At 43.0% G+C, this 12,873-nt stretch overlaps 1 protein-coding gene across 1 annotated transcript in view; it reads left to right on the forward strand.

Annotated features, from left to right (window-relative positions):
- Positions 1-12,119, forward strand: part of LOC111969314 (malonate--CoA ligase ACSF3, mitochondrial) — a 20,924-nt gene extending 8,805 nt beyond the window's left edge. Inside the window, 4 exon segments of the mRNA XM_023995358.3 lie at positions 9,691-9,845; positions 11,791-11,815; positions 11,818-11,938; positions 12,103-12,119. Coding sequence (XP_023851126.2) covers positions 9,691-9,845; positions 11,791-11,815; positions 11,818-11,938; positions 12,103-12,119 — 318 coding nt within the window.
- The last annotated feature ends 754 nt before the right edge of the window (positions 12,120-12,873 follow it).

Consider the following 12,873-nt stretch of genomic DNA (forward strand, 5'->3'; position numbering starts at 1 on the left):
ATTTGCCCACTCCTCCATACAGACTTTTCTCCAGGTCCTTCAGGTTTCGGGCTGTCGCTGGGCAATACGGACTTTCAGTCTCCTCCAAAGTTTTCTATTGGTTCGGTTGGAACTGGCTAGGCCACTCCAGACCTTGAGATGCTTCTTACGGAGCCACTCCTTAGTTGCCCTGGTTGTGTTTCGGGTCGTTGTCATGCTGGAAGACCCAGCCACGACCCATCTTCAATGCTCTTACTGAGGAAGGAGGTTGTTGGCCAAGATCTCGCGATACATGGCCCATCATCCTCCCCTCAATACGTGCAGTCGTCCTGTCCCCTTTGCAGAAAAGCATCCCCAAAGAATTGATTTCCACCGCCATTATACTAATTGAGTGTATGTAAACTTCTGACCCACTGGGAATGTGATGAAAGAGATAAAAGCTGAAATAAATAATTCTCTCTACTATTATTCTGACATTTCACACTCTTAAAATAAAGTGGTGATCCTAACTGACCTAAGACAGGGCATTTTTACTAGGATTAAATGTCAGGAATTGTGAAAAACTGAGTTTAAATGTATTTGGCTAAGGTGTATGTAAACTTCCGACTTCAACTGTATACTGAACAAAAATATAAATGCAACAATTTCAGCGATTTTACTGAGTTACAGTTCATAGATGGAAATCAGTAATTGAAATAAATTAGCTAGGCCCTAATCTATGGATTTCACATGACTGGGCAGGAGTGCAGCCATTGGTGGGCCTGGGAGTGCATTGGCCTACCCACTTGGGAGCCAGGCCCAGGCAATCAGAATGAGTTTTTCCCCACAAAAGGGCTTTATTCAGACWGAAATACTCCTCAGTTTCATCAGCTGTCCATGTGGCTGGTCTCAGACTATGCTACAGTTGAAGAAGCCAGATATTGAGGTCCTGGGCTGGTGTGGTTACACATGGTCTGCGGTTGTGATGCCAGTTGGACGTACTGGCACATTCCCTAAAATGATGTTGGAAGCAGCATATGGTAGAGAAATTAACATTKAATTCTCTGGCGATAGCTCTGGTGGACAGTCCTGCAGTCATCATGCCAATTGCACTCTCCCTCAAAATTTGAGGCATTTGTGGCATTGTGTTGTGTGACAAAACTGCACATTTTATAGTGGCCTTTTATTGTCCCTGGCACAAGGTGCACCTGTGTGATGATTATGCTGTTTAATCAGCTTCTTGATATGTCACACCTGTCAGATGTGTATATGAACACACACACTACTGGTCAAAAGTTTTAGAACACTTACTCATTCAAGGGTTTTTCTTTATTTTTTACAATTTCTACATTGTAGAATAATAGTGAAGACATCAAAACTATGAAATAACACACATGGAGTCATGTAGTAACCAAAAATGTAAATGTAGATGTAAATATTGATCACATATATTTCTCCGTCTGAAAATCTTCCCTCTCCTAAAAGGTATGCTATGAAAATAGCTCAAGTCCCTCCAACTCAACTAGTCTAATATAAGGACCATGTGAGAATCTCTGGTAAATTTAACCTATTTCTTAAGTTATTTTTGCGCATTTGATATTGCCTATAGGGCGCATAATTGCTTGAATCATGGATGCTAAAAGAGCTGCGTCACATACACCTAAAATAACATTGCGGTACTGCTCTTGGGTTTAAGATCCGGTTCTTGCGGTAGCAGGTRAGAGTCGGACAGAAAGCCAGTGGGTGTGGGCGGAGTGAGGTATGAAAAGCTGCGGATGCTGACGGGAGCAGGATGGCGAAATTGTTTCTGCGCAGACTTCTACTGTGCACCATAACAGTGAAGCCTGTAAGTTAGAGCTGTTTATTAATGTGTCAGTGTGAAAAATAGAGAATTAGCTAAGGAAACGGACAGATCAATAACATTACATGCCGTACTGAATATTAAAAACTCACATTGCATTGAAAAAACATCAGAATATCGGTCTTCMATCGTTTGGTTTTRTTGTTTGATTCAGGTCTAGTGTGAKTGAGGCAAAAATAACGTTAGCCAACTTTTGGCAAGCGCTCAATGGTACATAAACTTACAAAAGCCAAGTTCATTTACTTCTGTTGAAATGGGACAAAATAATGGCTACAAAACATTTCCATACAAAATAGCTGTTACAGATAGCGATATGAGGTGGCTATTATTACTACCTGACAGATAGCTGGCTAGAGTAGCTAATTAATTCAACTCAGTCAAGAGGGGATGAAACATTAGCTAACATTACTGTACATGTCAGTTACAATACTAGGTCAGCACTGCGAATAAACACTAGTTTAGTTCTTTCCTGTTAAGTTAAACAACAGTTACCTTGCCAGCTACATCAGTAAACTAAAGAGTAGCCAGTTCTTGCTTTTACAACTTGGTGAAAGAGCGCAACACATACACACTCAACTATGCTCAACTCTCCTGTGCTGGTCCAGCCAGCCTACCAGAAGCTTTTCCTTCTGACAGCCTGCGCTGTGGTGTCCACGTGGTCCTAAATCCAGCCAACCGCTCTGAGGYGTCCGCATGGTCCTAAAGCACATCTAAAACTGGGGGGGACAAAAATGCAATTTCAGAATGTGGGGATGACATGACCCCCCCCGTCCCCAGTGAAAGTTGCGCCTCTGGTTTTAATATATTATCATTAGCAATGGATGTTAAATAAACAGACTTAATTAACTTACTGTGTGAGGTGAAGAAAAAATTACTTAGTAGCTCAACTTAATAGTGGTTGACCTGGTGAGTTAAGACAATCAGACATCCCCAAATGGGCACTTTCCTACATTTCCCCGCAGCAGGCCAGGTACTTCTATCACGTTGGGGATGATGAAACAACGGAAGTCCACTCATTTTCAATTAAGGAAGCGAAGTGGGCATGGGGACCGTTGGGCGATGCGAGCATGGGCAGGGGATGTGAACAGGGCCGGAACCACAGTTGGGGAAACTTTATACTAATACTCAGAGAAATCACGTTGCTATTGATCAATCGAAGCTCACTATAGTTTCCAGCCACTACTGGATTGGCTGTTGATACCTAGCACTACCTAGCCTGCTTGCTAGCACTACCTAGCCTGCTTGCTAGCACCAACATGAGGGCGAAGCAAGCGTGGCTATCCAAATGTACGTGTTAAAAGGATCTCGCCCATGTCTTCGCCACACACTTCTCCCGTCTCAACATTTTAAATAATACTCAAGACACATTATCTTCACACATATTTTAGTTGCTTTTCACTGACAGCCGCAACTCATTAATCAACTAGGCCTATTGCCATGTGCGCTGCCCAAATTGCGGGCTTCCCAAATAGGCAGAGGCCTATAAAAGCTTATGATTTGAAACAATCGACAGCAAAAAAAAAGGTAAGAAGCTAATGATCCTCGACGCTTCTGTGTCTAAGTCATGCTTTCTGGTGAGGTATTTTGAATGATTTTATTTMTTTCTGTATAGACAGCAGTAAATAGGCCTATATAGCCTAATTTTGACAAATGTATTTGCCATTTCTTTCCCGTTCAACTGGTTTTCATATCAACTTTATTTTCTTGTCCATGCAGATGCCAAAAGCACAATCCTAGTCATATTAACAACCCATCCTAGTTGTTGCATCTTTAGATTCCCCCTCTAAGTTTCTAACAGAGATTTTCATTCCTATCACATATGGAACAGCTCTCATCAGGTGAACTGTTTAGAATGGTGTTTTCCCACGAATTGCATTTTGGCAAATATTTTATTKGCTTCTTCATTACAGAAATTGCATGTTCTGTTCAGATGAATTACCATAATCTAAATGTGATTTATTTCATTCTGAGCACCGTGGGTGGACACCCTAATTGGTTACGCAACCAATTCATATAGGTCCGGTAAATTTCTCAAATGGCCAGTAAATTAAAATCTTCCCGTCACGTTGTCCGGCGCAACATGTTCCTAACGGAAACCCTGGTGTGTCTGTGTGAGTGAGTGGATGGAGGGATGGTTGGAGGTCCCTGTGCATGACTGTCTTTGACCCCAGAGGAAGGAGTGCTCTGCTCGGTCGATCAAGCAGAGGAGTGGGTGTGTGGCTCCAGCAGGCCCSCAGTGTCTGGTCTGGAGCGTGAAATCTCGAGCTCTGCTGGTCGTTACCAAAAGCCCTGGTCTGCCTTAAAAAGCCTATGTAAATTATGATCGCCCCTACTGTGAATTATTTTTCGCAAATTCGCAACAAATCAAGATATTTTTATATTCTGACTACTACATTTGTCATCACATAGGATCACGTGCTGACAGTGTTGCCAACTTAGTGACTTTGTCGGTATATTTAGTGAGTATTCAGACCCCTCTAGCGACACGTTTTCAAAAAATCGACTAGCGACACATCTAGTGACTTTTGTGGTGTTATTGGGGKTTTTTGGAGACTCTGACGTGAAAGCACGTATCGCTCTTACTCTTCTCAACGAGCAGCGGGTGCTGCCGTGGGCCCCACCCCAGTCCCAAAGCACTCACAGGCGGCCCACTCACAGGCGGCCCTGGTCCTTGCGCAGCAGTCCCTCCCAGCTGCAGTCAGAGCAGGAGATGTTCACCCCTCCGCGTCCAGACTGCGAATGAATCACGCATGCGGGAAGCCGCCGCTGGCTGATCCTGCCCTGGTTTACATTCAGGGCGGGATGTAAATGTCAAATTTCTTTGTCTAAAATAAATCACTGCACAAAAATAAATCACTGCATTTGACTCACACAGTCAATTACTCACCTTGTCCACTGTGTGTGTGCCTCTATGTGACATAAGCTAAACATCTAGCTGCCTAGCTCATCAAGTCTCAGTCTAAGCTGTACACTCAAAAATACAGAAAGGAGTGGGAATCAAACCCTGAATTCAAAGGCTGGTTGAAGCCVTTTATTGGAGATGATACACGGGCATACTGCCTGTATTGTAAGGTATTGCATTTCTAGGCCAAACYTAGTGATGTAAAAMAACACATGACAACTCAAAAACATACTCAAAAGGCAAAGCCTTATAACAGTTCCACCCAAAACAAGCTGCCATTTATGGTTAAAAAAATAGACTGCAAAAAAGGYTGAGGCCACMATGGCATTAGCTATCGCTGAACACTGTTCCATGCTGGCATGTGATCACATTGGAGAAGCATGTAGAGCTGCTTTCTCAGACTCCATTGCTGCTACCCACTTCAAAATATACAGGACAAAGTGCACAGAAATGATTAATGGTGTTCTAGCACCATACTTTCTGAAAAAGTTGGTCGCAGATGTGGGTGACCAGCGTTTCAGYCTCCTCCTCGATGAGTCCACGGATGTAAKWGTTTCTAAGTACCTGGGGGTTGTGATAAGGTACTTTAGTGACACCAAGCAGACAATTGTATCAACATTTCTGGGGCTTGTTGAGTTGGAGGGAGGAGATGCCAAATCTATAGCCCGTGCTGTTGTGGCTTTTCTCGAGAAGTGTTGTCTTAAAAAAGAGAAACCCCTGGGGATAGGGACTGACAATGCCTCTGTTATGACGGGATTAACAATGGGGTCCATAAAGTGCTGAAGGAGGAGTATGGCCTCAAATATCTGGTTCTTATTCACTGTGTGTGCCACTCTCTGCAGCTTGCTGTAAGTCATGCTTCCAATGCCACCATCCCCCGTAGTGTGGAGTACTTGGTACGAGAGACTTACAACTGGTTTTCAGTGTCTCCAAAGCGCAGGGAGGCCTACAAGGCCATATATGAGACCATCAACTGTGGGGAGAAACCTTTACAGATAACCAAGGTTTGTGCCACACGTTGGCTCTCCATTGAACCCACGGTTTCACGCATTTTGGACCAGTGGGAAGAGCTTAGACTGCATTTCGCAGTCACCAAGTCCAGTGAACACTGCTACATGGCTGAGGTTTTTTACTCCATGTACAGTGATCCTCAAAACATATTGTATCTGACTTTTTTGAAGTCAGTGCTGGGTGAGGTACAGTTGGCCATCAAGGCTTTTGAAGGAGAGCAAGTAGATCCTCTTAAGCTACTTGACAGCTTGGTTAACCTGATCAAGTCTGTGAGCAGCAGGGTGCTGAATCCACTGGCAAATGTTGATGTACTCAAATGGCCAATAGATGGATACATCAGTCCCAAACCGTTACCTTTGTGAGTCAAAGGCAGCTGAGCTCCACCTTGCGCCTGAGGAAGAAAACAATGTCCATCTCCCTCACTAATGAGTTGAGGGTGAGACTGCCGGACAATATCGAAGCATTGCAGTACATGTCAGTTTTCAATGTGGAGGAAACTCTAAAGCACAATAAGAGCCCTGGAGAAATAGAACAAATAGCCAAGCTCCTTGGCTACTCCCCTGCAGAGATAGACAAGATTGTCCAGCGATGGCGTGCCATCCATCTTAGTAAATGGGATGAGACAAAAACACACTGGGCTTCTGGAGTGAGATTTGGAAGTTCAGGGATGCAGCTGATATCAACCCGTTTCAAGAACTTGCCATGGCTGCTGTGTCTGTGTTGTCCTTGCCACACTCGAATGCTGAAGTCAAGAGAGTATTCAGCCAGATGAGTGTGGTAAAAAGCAAACTTAGAAATCAGATGTCCTTGCAGACCCTTAACTCCATCCTGTACATTCGATATGTACTGAAGCTGTCTGGTGAGGATTGCTATGAGCACCAGCTGCCTGATAATGTTTTGCAGCTTTTTGGCACATCAGCTGCTTAGTCATTTAAGTCAGCTCCCTCAGTTGCTGAACCTGCCGTAGAGAGCCTTGACCAAAATGACGATGGCCCACTCTTTCTGTGAGCCAGCACAGCCTGTGTGTGTATGGAGGGGGGTCTGGAAAAAAAGCTATTAACCTGAATTAGGGCCAGACTAGTTAACCTAATTTTCTCACATTGCCATTGACAGTTTTTTCTATTGTCTCGTTTTGGTCCATTTAGATTGTTAATGTAGATTGTATACAAAAAAATGTAAAGAATGTTATGGTTAAAAATGTTCATGTTTTACTGTGACTTGTTGTAGGCTCCTAAGTGGACCATAAGGTTAAAAACCAAACCAAATTAAGAAAACTAAAAAAAAAAACTTTTTTTTTTTTATAAAATATTTTTTTAAATAAAAAACGAAGTAACTCCGCCAGAGTGTCTCTTTTGGAACACTTTTGCCGGTCCCAAGCCCGGATAAACGAGGAGAGTTGGAATTGTGACATAAAAAAAACAAGAATCGACAGAAGAAAGTTCATTTGTAGTTCTAAACATATTTAGGGTGTTTTTTACTCACTTTTTGTCTCTCCCACGACGTTATTTCTCTCTCCTACAGCGTCCATCACAATTACATGCACATGGCCAATTATGCAAATTAGATTATGACGTAGATTTAGCGACTTTTAGGACAGCCAATAGCTACTTTCCTTACTGAGGAGTTGGCAACACTGCGGGCTGACACAGACCAATTATGGTTCGACAGGCTATGAGGAGGCTCGTGGCAGGTAGCCTAGTGGTTAGAGCGTTGGACTAGTAACCAAAAGGTTGCAAGATCAAATCCCTGAGCTGACAAGGTAAAAMTCTGTCGTTCTACCCCTGAACAAAGGTTGCAAGATCAAATCCCTGAGCTGACAAGGTAAAAATCTGTCGTTCTACCCCTGAACAAGGCAGTTAACCCACTGTTCCTAGGCCGTCATTGAAAATAAGAATTTGTTCTTAACTGACTTGCCTAGTTAAATAAAGGTAAAATATTTATATTTTTTAAATGCCATAGACATTAAGGTTGACTCTCTCAGGCAGGATTAAAACGACTACATCGACCATGATCCTTTGCTAGTTATGGTCACTTTAACCATGATTCTTAGCGATTTTTTGTAGGGTGCCATTCAGCCTCATTCAGCAATATGGCGTGCTTCAAATACTTCTGGCTTCGTGCGCCATCGGGTGTTTTCCATAGGAATACGTGGATGACGTCAGTGCTAGCACTATCTACTGGTTTTAATGTCAGTGGGCTCCAGCCATGAGTACAGTAGGAGAGATAACAGAACATACCAGGACTGGAGTCATGGAGGCCAGGAGAACAGAGGACCTGAGGTTAATGGCTGAGAGTTCATGATCCATCCTCACACAACTGAACTGACTGCAGCATTGTGTGGTGGTGGTGGAGAAAAGGTACTGGCTACAGGGCTAGTAGAAAGTAGCTGGATGCTGCTGGGTTAAGGGCTGTTTGGGATGCAGGCTGCAGCCGAGGGTCTCCAACATACACTCCCCCAGGTGGAGGGCAGCTCTTTGACGGACATAAATTGGCTTTTCCCCCCTCCTGAGTGGCTGCTGGGGGAAGCGCTCCACTGCGCTTGATAGACACGGCCCAGAATGCCCAGAACAGACACAGGAAATAATATTCCCCTCTGAACCCCGCTATCTAGTCTGTCCGTGTGTGCGCGTGGTTGTGGATGTGTGTGGCTGAGCAGATAGATAAAGTTTTGTGAGTTTGTGTGAAGAGATGGGTCTCTGTGGGATAGTCCACACTTCTGCCTGTTTATTTAATACATCATTTTTAAACCTTAATCTATTTTGATATTGCAATATTTAGAGCTTGATGAAGGGAAGAGGAGCGAAAAGGCGGGGTTGATAAAATGACGAAGCAGGTAAGTTGAGAAGGGGAAGTTAACTAAAGGGAGTAGGCAGTAAAAGAGGGTGATTTAAGAGGACAGGGAGGAGGGGAAGCTGAGGAATGGGTGGCAGATGAGGAGAGAATCGGTGTGGGGTGTGATGGAGAGAGGGACAGACAGAGGAAGACTGATAAGAGTAGGGGCAGTGAAGCAGGAAATGATGAAATGGAGAGAGTGAGGGTGTGTGAGAGAGGATGAGGGAGAATGAGGGAGGAGGTTCTAGGAGGGAGAGACGTGCGCGTGCTCCCAGGGGGGACAGAGCCAAGGAGAATCTGTCGTTCACCTTCAATTAATTCACACTGTCCTCCCACTGTGTGTTGGGGGTGCAGCCAGGCGTGCCGGGGGGGTGTATGAGGGACTCGTAATATCTGTGTGTGTGTGTGTGTGTTTGTATGCGTGTGTACTGTGTAAGTAGCTTTGTCCTTGTGTGAGTGTATGCGAGGCGCTTATGTATAAATGTGTAACCATGTGTCAGTTAGTCTCTGTTTATGTGCATCCATCTCTGTGTACGACTGAAAAAGAGAAGGAGGAGGGTGACTGGCTCTTGGCTCCACATTTGTAAAAAGTAAATTAAAAAGCAGGCAAAATGTATTTTTAAAAGGCAACGTGCCCCAGTGTTATGACTGACCTCAATAACATTCCTGTTGAATTCCTCTTTAAGAAGCTGTTAGACTGACCTTTACCGATCCTGTCAACGTTTTTGTAATAAACTAGCCTGTTGACAGTTTTCATCTTCAGCCAGGCCCTCGCCTCGATCCTCATTCACTGTAAATAATGTACACACAATACCATGACACCCTATCCATCTACTTTACATATTGTGATCTCACAATACCATGGCACCCTATCCATCTTCTTTACACATTGTGATCTCACAATACCATGGCACCCTATCCATCTGCTTTACATATTGTGATCTCACAATACCATGGCACCCTATCCATCTGCTTTACATATTGTGATCTCACAATACCATGACACCCTATCCATCTACTTTACATATTGTGATCTGGATGAAATTATTTTGTTTGCATTAATATGGGGGTAGATATTCCATCTACGTACAATGTAAAATACTGTTTCTGACTCCCTCCCCCTCAGGTATGGGAGGTCCTGCTCAGCTCCATGGCTCTTATGGTAAATGTGTTCATGGCTGTTCCAACCATCTACTCCGAGCTGATCCGTTACTATGAGCAGCACTTCACCCAGCCACACGACCAGGACTTTGTCAGGGCTGTCTGCAAGGAGAGAATCAGGCAGCAAGGACATTATAGTCTACTTATACTAGTATCAATACCACAGGAAATGAGTAGATCTCCATCATTAGCAGTATCATAATATTCATATAAGTGGACGAATATCTTTAACAAGCTCATTGCTTATCTATTGTGATGAAATTACTTTCTTAAAATCTCTGACAAGACATCTTCAGAGCGAATGGGTTGTCATGAATCTGGACAGTGGTTTCTCATTCCGTCAGAGAGTGAAGAGATAGTTTGAAGGGGAAGGGATATGTGTCAGAGATCAAAGGGATGGGTTTTAAAGAGAGACAGGGCTTTGTAGTGAGATGTGACAGATGCTTTCTCCAAATGTACCAGGGCTTATGCTCAAGAGAGAGTGAAGAAAGCATTGGGACGCGACAGATGGAATAGAGTTATAAACTCTATGTAAAGCCTAGCACTTATGTTACCCCAACCTAAAGTTGCAAAGCTACTGGTAATTTACCAAAGTGACCTGAATCTTTGGTAATTTTGGTAATTAACAGGAAATTAATGGTAACTTTGATCATTTATAATTTAATAACTTTAAAAAACTTCATATAAAGTATAAATGTTTTATGTTTCTAGTGGATAGACCATATGGTTCAAGAGAAAATTGCCTAATTAATGGGAAAAGCATCTAATCAACAATGGCATTGTTTTCAATTAACTCTGTGACTCTTCAAACTATTGACTTTTTTCACAGTTGCTAACAGTTGAAAAACTGAAAAACATTTACAACAAAGACATATTGGTGTGACCGTGGCAAAGTAGGTTTGACATTGGATAGCCTATCTCTGAGGCTAGTTAGGGACCTTCAAATAAATGACAAATAAATTAATTAAATAGGACAATATTATCATGTTGCACATTAAATGCTTTCAATATTGTAAATTAATTTCTACAATTTATAGTTGGTTTGAGGTTTTTAAGTAATTGAAATTTGGAGCTTTTGTCATTTTAAAATATTGTCCCATGTACATTGTGTAATTTACTGATGGCCCTTCACTAGCCCCATAGGGATATTGAACGTCAAACCAAATTGGCCATGGGCGTTATGATTGGGTCGCGTGCAGCTGCTCTGTGAATTGGTGATTACTTGGGTACTGCCAGCTGTGGGCATGTGGGCAGGATTAAAATAAATCCAACCCACGGAAAACTCTTACGGTACCCTTCATTCTGTAACATACCATTTTATCCTATCATCTCGCAAATCTCCGTTTTAGATGAGACTGACTTTATGACCAAAATTATCCTATTTACACTTTGTAGTACATTTTGACACTAGAATAAAGGTTTTTAACTCATATCGATGCCACATTGGCTGTTTTCAAAGCGAGAACTTGCTTTTCAGGGGCAGTCGCTCTTCAAACACCAATGGTATTCACTAAGTTGATGGTTTATATTTAGGCCACAGGCTGATAAAAACATTTCTTGAGCGGATGGTTTGGGGGCCGGAACATAATTACAAATAATTTGTAGACTGCAAATTGACCGCAAGAAACCCAAACAGATATCATATTTGACTAAAACATAATAATTTTAAACCTTGGTTGGGGGGGCGAAATAAAACCAACCGCGGGCCAAATTTGGCTCGTGGTCCGCTAGTTGGGGAATCCTGATTTAAGATAATGTTTTACAGCTTTGTCAATATTTGATAAGGCCACACAGGGCCAGATATAATTAGACACATGTAATAATCTGAAGTACCCCAAAAGGCCACTAGATGTCATCTTGTAAAATTCACCCCAAAACTTGAAAGTCACCAAATTCTGGTAGTTCACTGGTAAACTTAGAAGGTTTACAGTAATATACCCTCCCTTTCCAACCCTTCTCCCACCTGAAGCTACTCCAGTCAATGCTAAGGCCATTGAAAAGAGATGGCTTCATCAGAGACTGGGCCTTTACTGAGTGTGACCCAGACTGCCCCCTCTAACCCCAGGCTGATGGTGTCTGGCTCGTCCACCCCCTGCCTCAGCCCACCCTGCTACGCTGGGAGGAGATCACAGGACACACCCCGTTGGAGCGCTACGGCATGACAGAGATAGGCATGGCCCTGTCCAACCCCCTGAAGGGTCCTCGCATCCCAGGTACACACACCATTGACCACCACCATTTTCCTTTGTACAGTGATGGCATAACCTCACACACATCCAGAAACTATATGACAGTGAGACTGTCTTTAATTCATATTACAACATGCAGACAGTCATTAGGCTCTGTTGGAGCGCTATCTTTTTGCCCTGTCTGACAGTTGTCTCAGTTGTCTGAGGAACATGGTGTTGATCAGACTATTTCTGTCTGGTTTACCTATGTTCTCATTCCAGGTATCAAAGCTCTATGCTGCTGTTGTTGTTTCTGGTTCGATCCTCCGGTGACTGGAGGGCTGTGTTCCTTTCTTTAGTCTTTCCGTTCCCCTTCTAGTCTTTTTGAGTGGAGGATCTTCAAAGCAGCGGTATGACAAGGCAGGCTAATTTGACTGTCAGTAGCCCAGCTAATGCGGTGTCTGTTGTTGTGAGCGCTTGTTTGAAATAAAGAGGCAGTTTCTATTTAATCCTGGGAGGTGGTTATTAAGACCAGCTCTGAGACGTTGCGGTCGCATCGACGTCTTTCCAGCAGCAGTCTGAGACACTTGTGGAAGAGCGTGTGCGATGCCGTCTCCTTTTAAAGTAGGTAAAACAAATCAATAACAACCATAGAGCTCTCAGAAAAGAACACTCCAGTCCCCCCCTTCCTCCACGTCACTCCACCCCTTCAAAACAACTGTCAACTGTTAACTAATCAACTTGTGTTTTATTATGAGTTTATTTATGACAGTCTATTAAAGACATGTATTGTTATTTTTTGAGTGAGTATACACACAGTTTTGTAATAATACAAGAATATTGGTCATATTTGTATCATGTTGGTGGTCGTAATTTGATTCATGTTTGGCTTCACACTGAGGAGTAGGCTATACCCTAAAGCTATGTCTCTCTCTTAATCTATTCATCTCCATCTCATTTGTATTTTTTCTTTCATCCTG

Source organism: Salvelinus sp. IW2-2015, linkage group LG10 (genome assembly GCF_002910315.2).
Source record: "Salvelinus sp. IW2-2015 linkage group LG10, ASM291031v2, whole genome shotgun sequence".
Classification (NCBI taxonomy): domain Eukaryota; kingdom Metazoa; phylum Chordata; class Actinopteri; order Salmoniformes; family Salmonidae; genus Salvelinus; species Salvelinus sp. IW2-2015.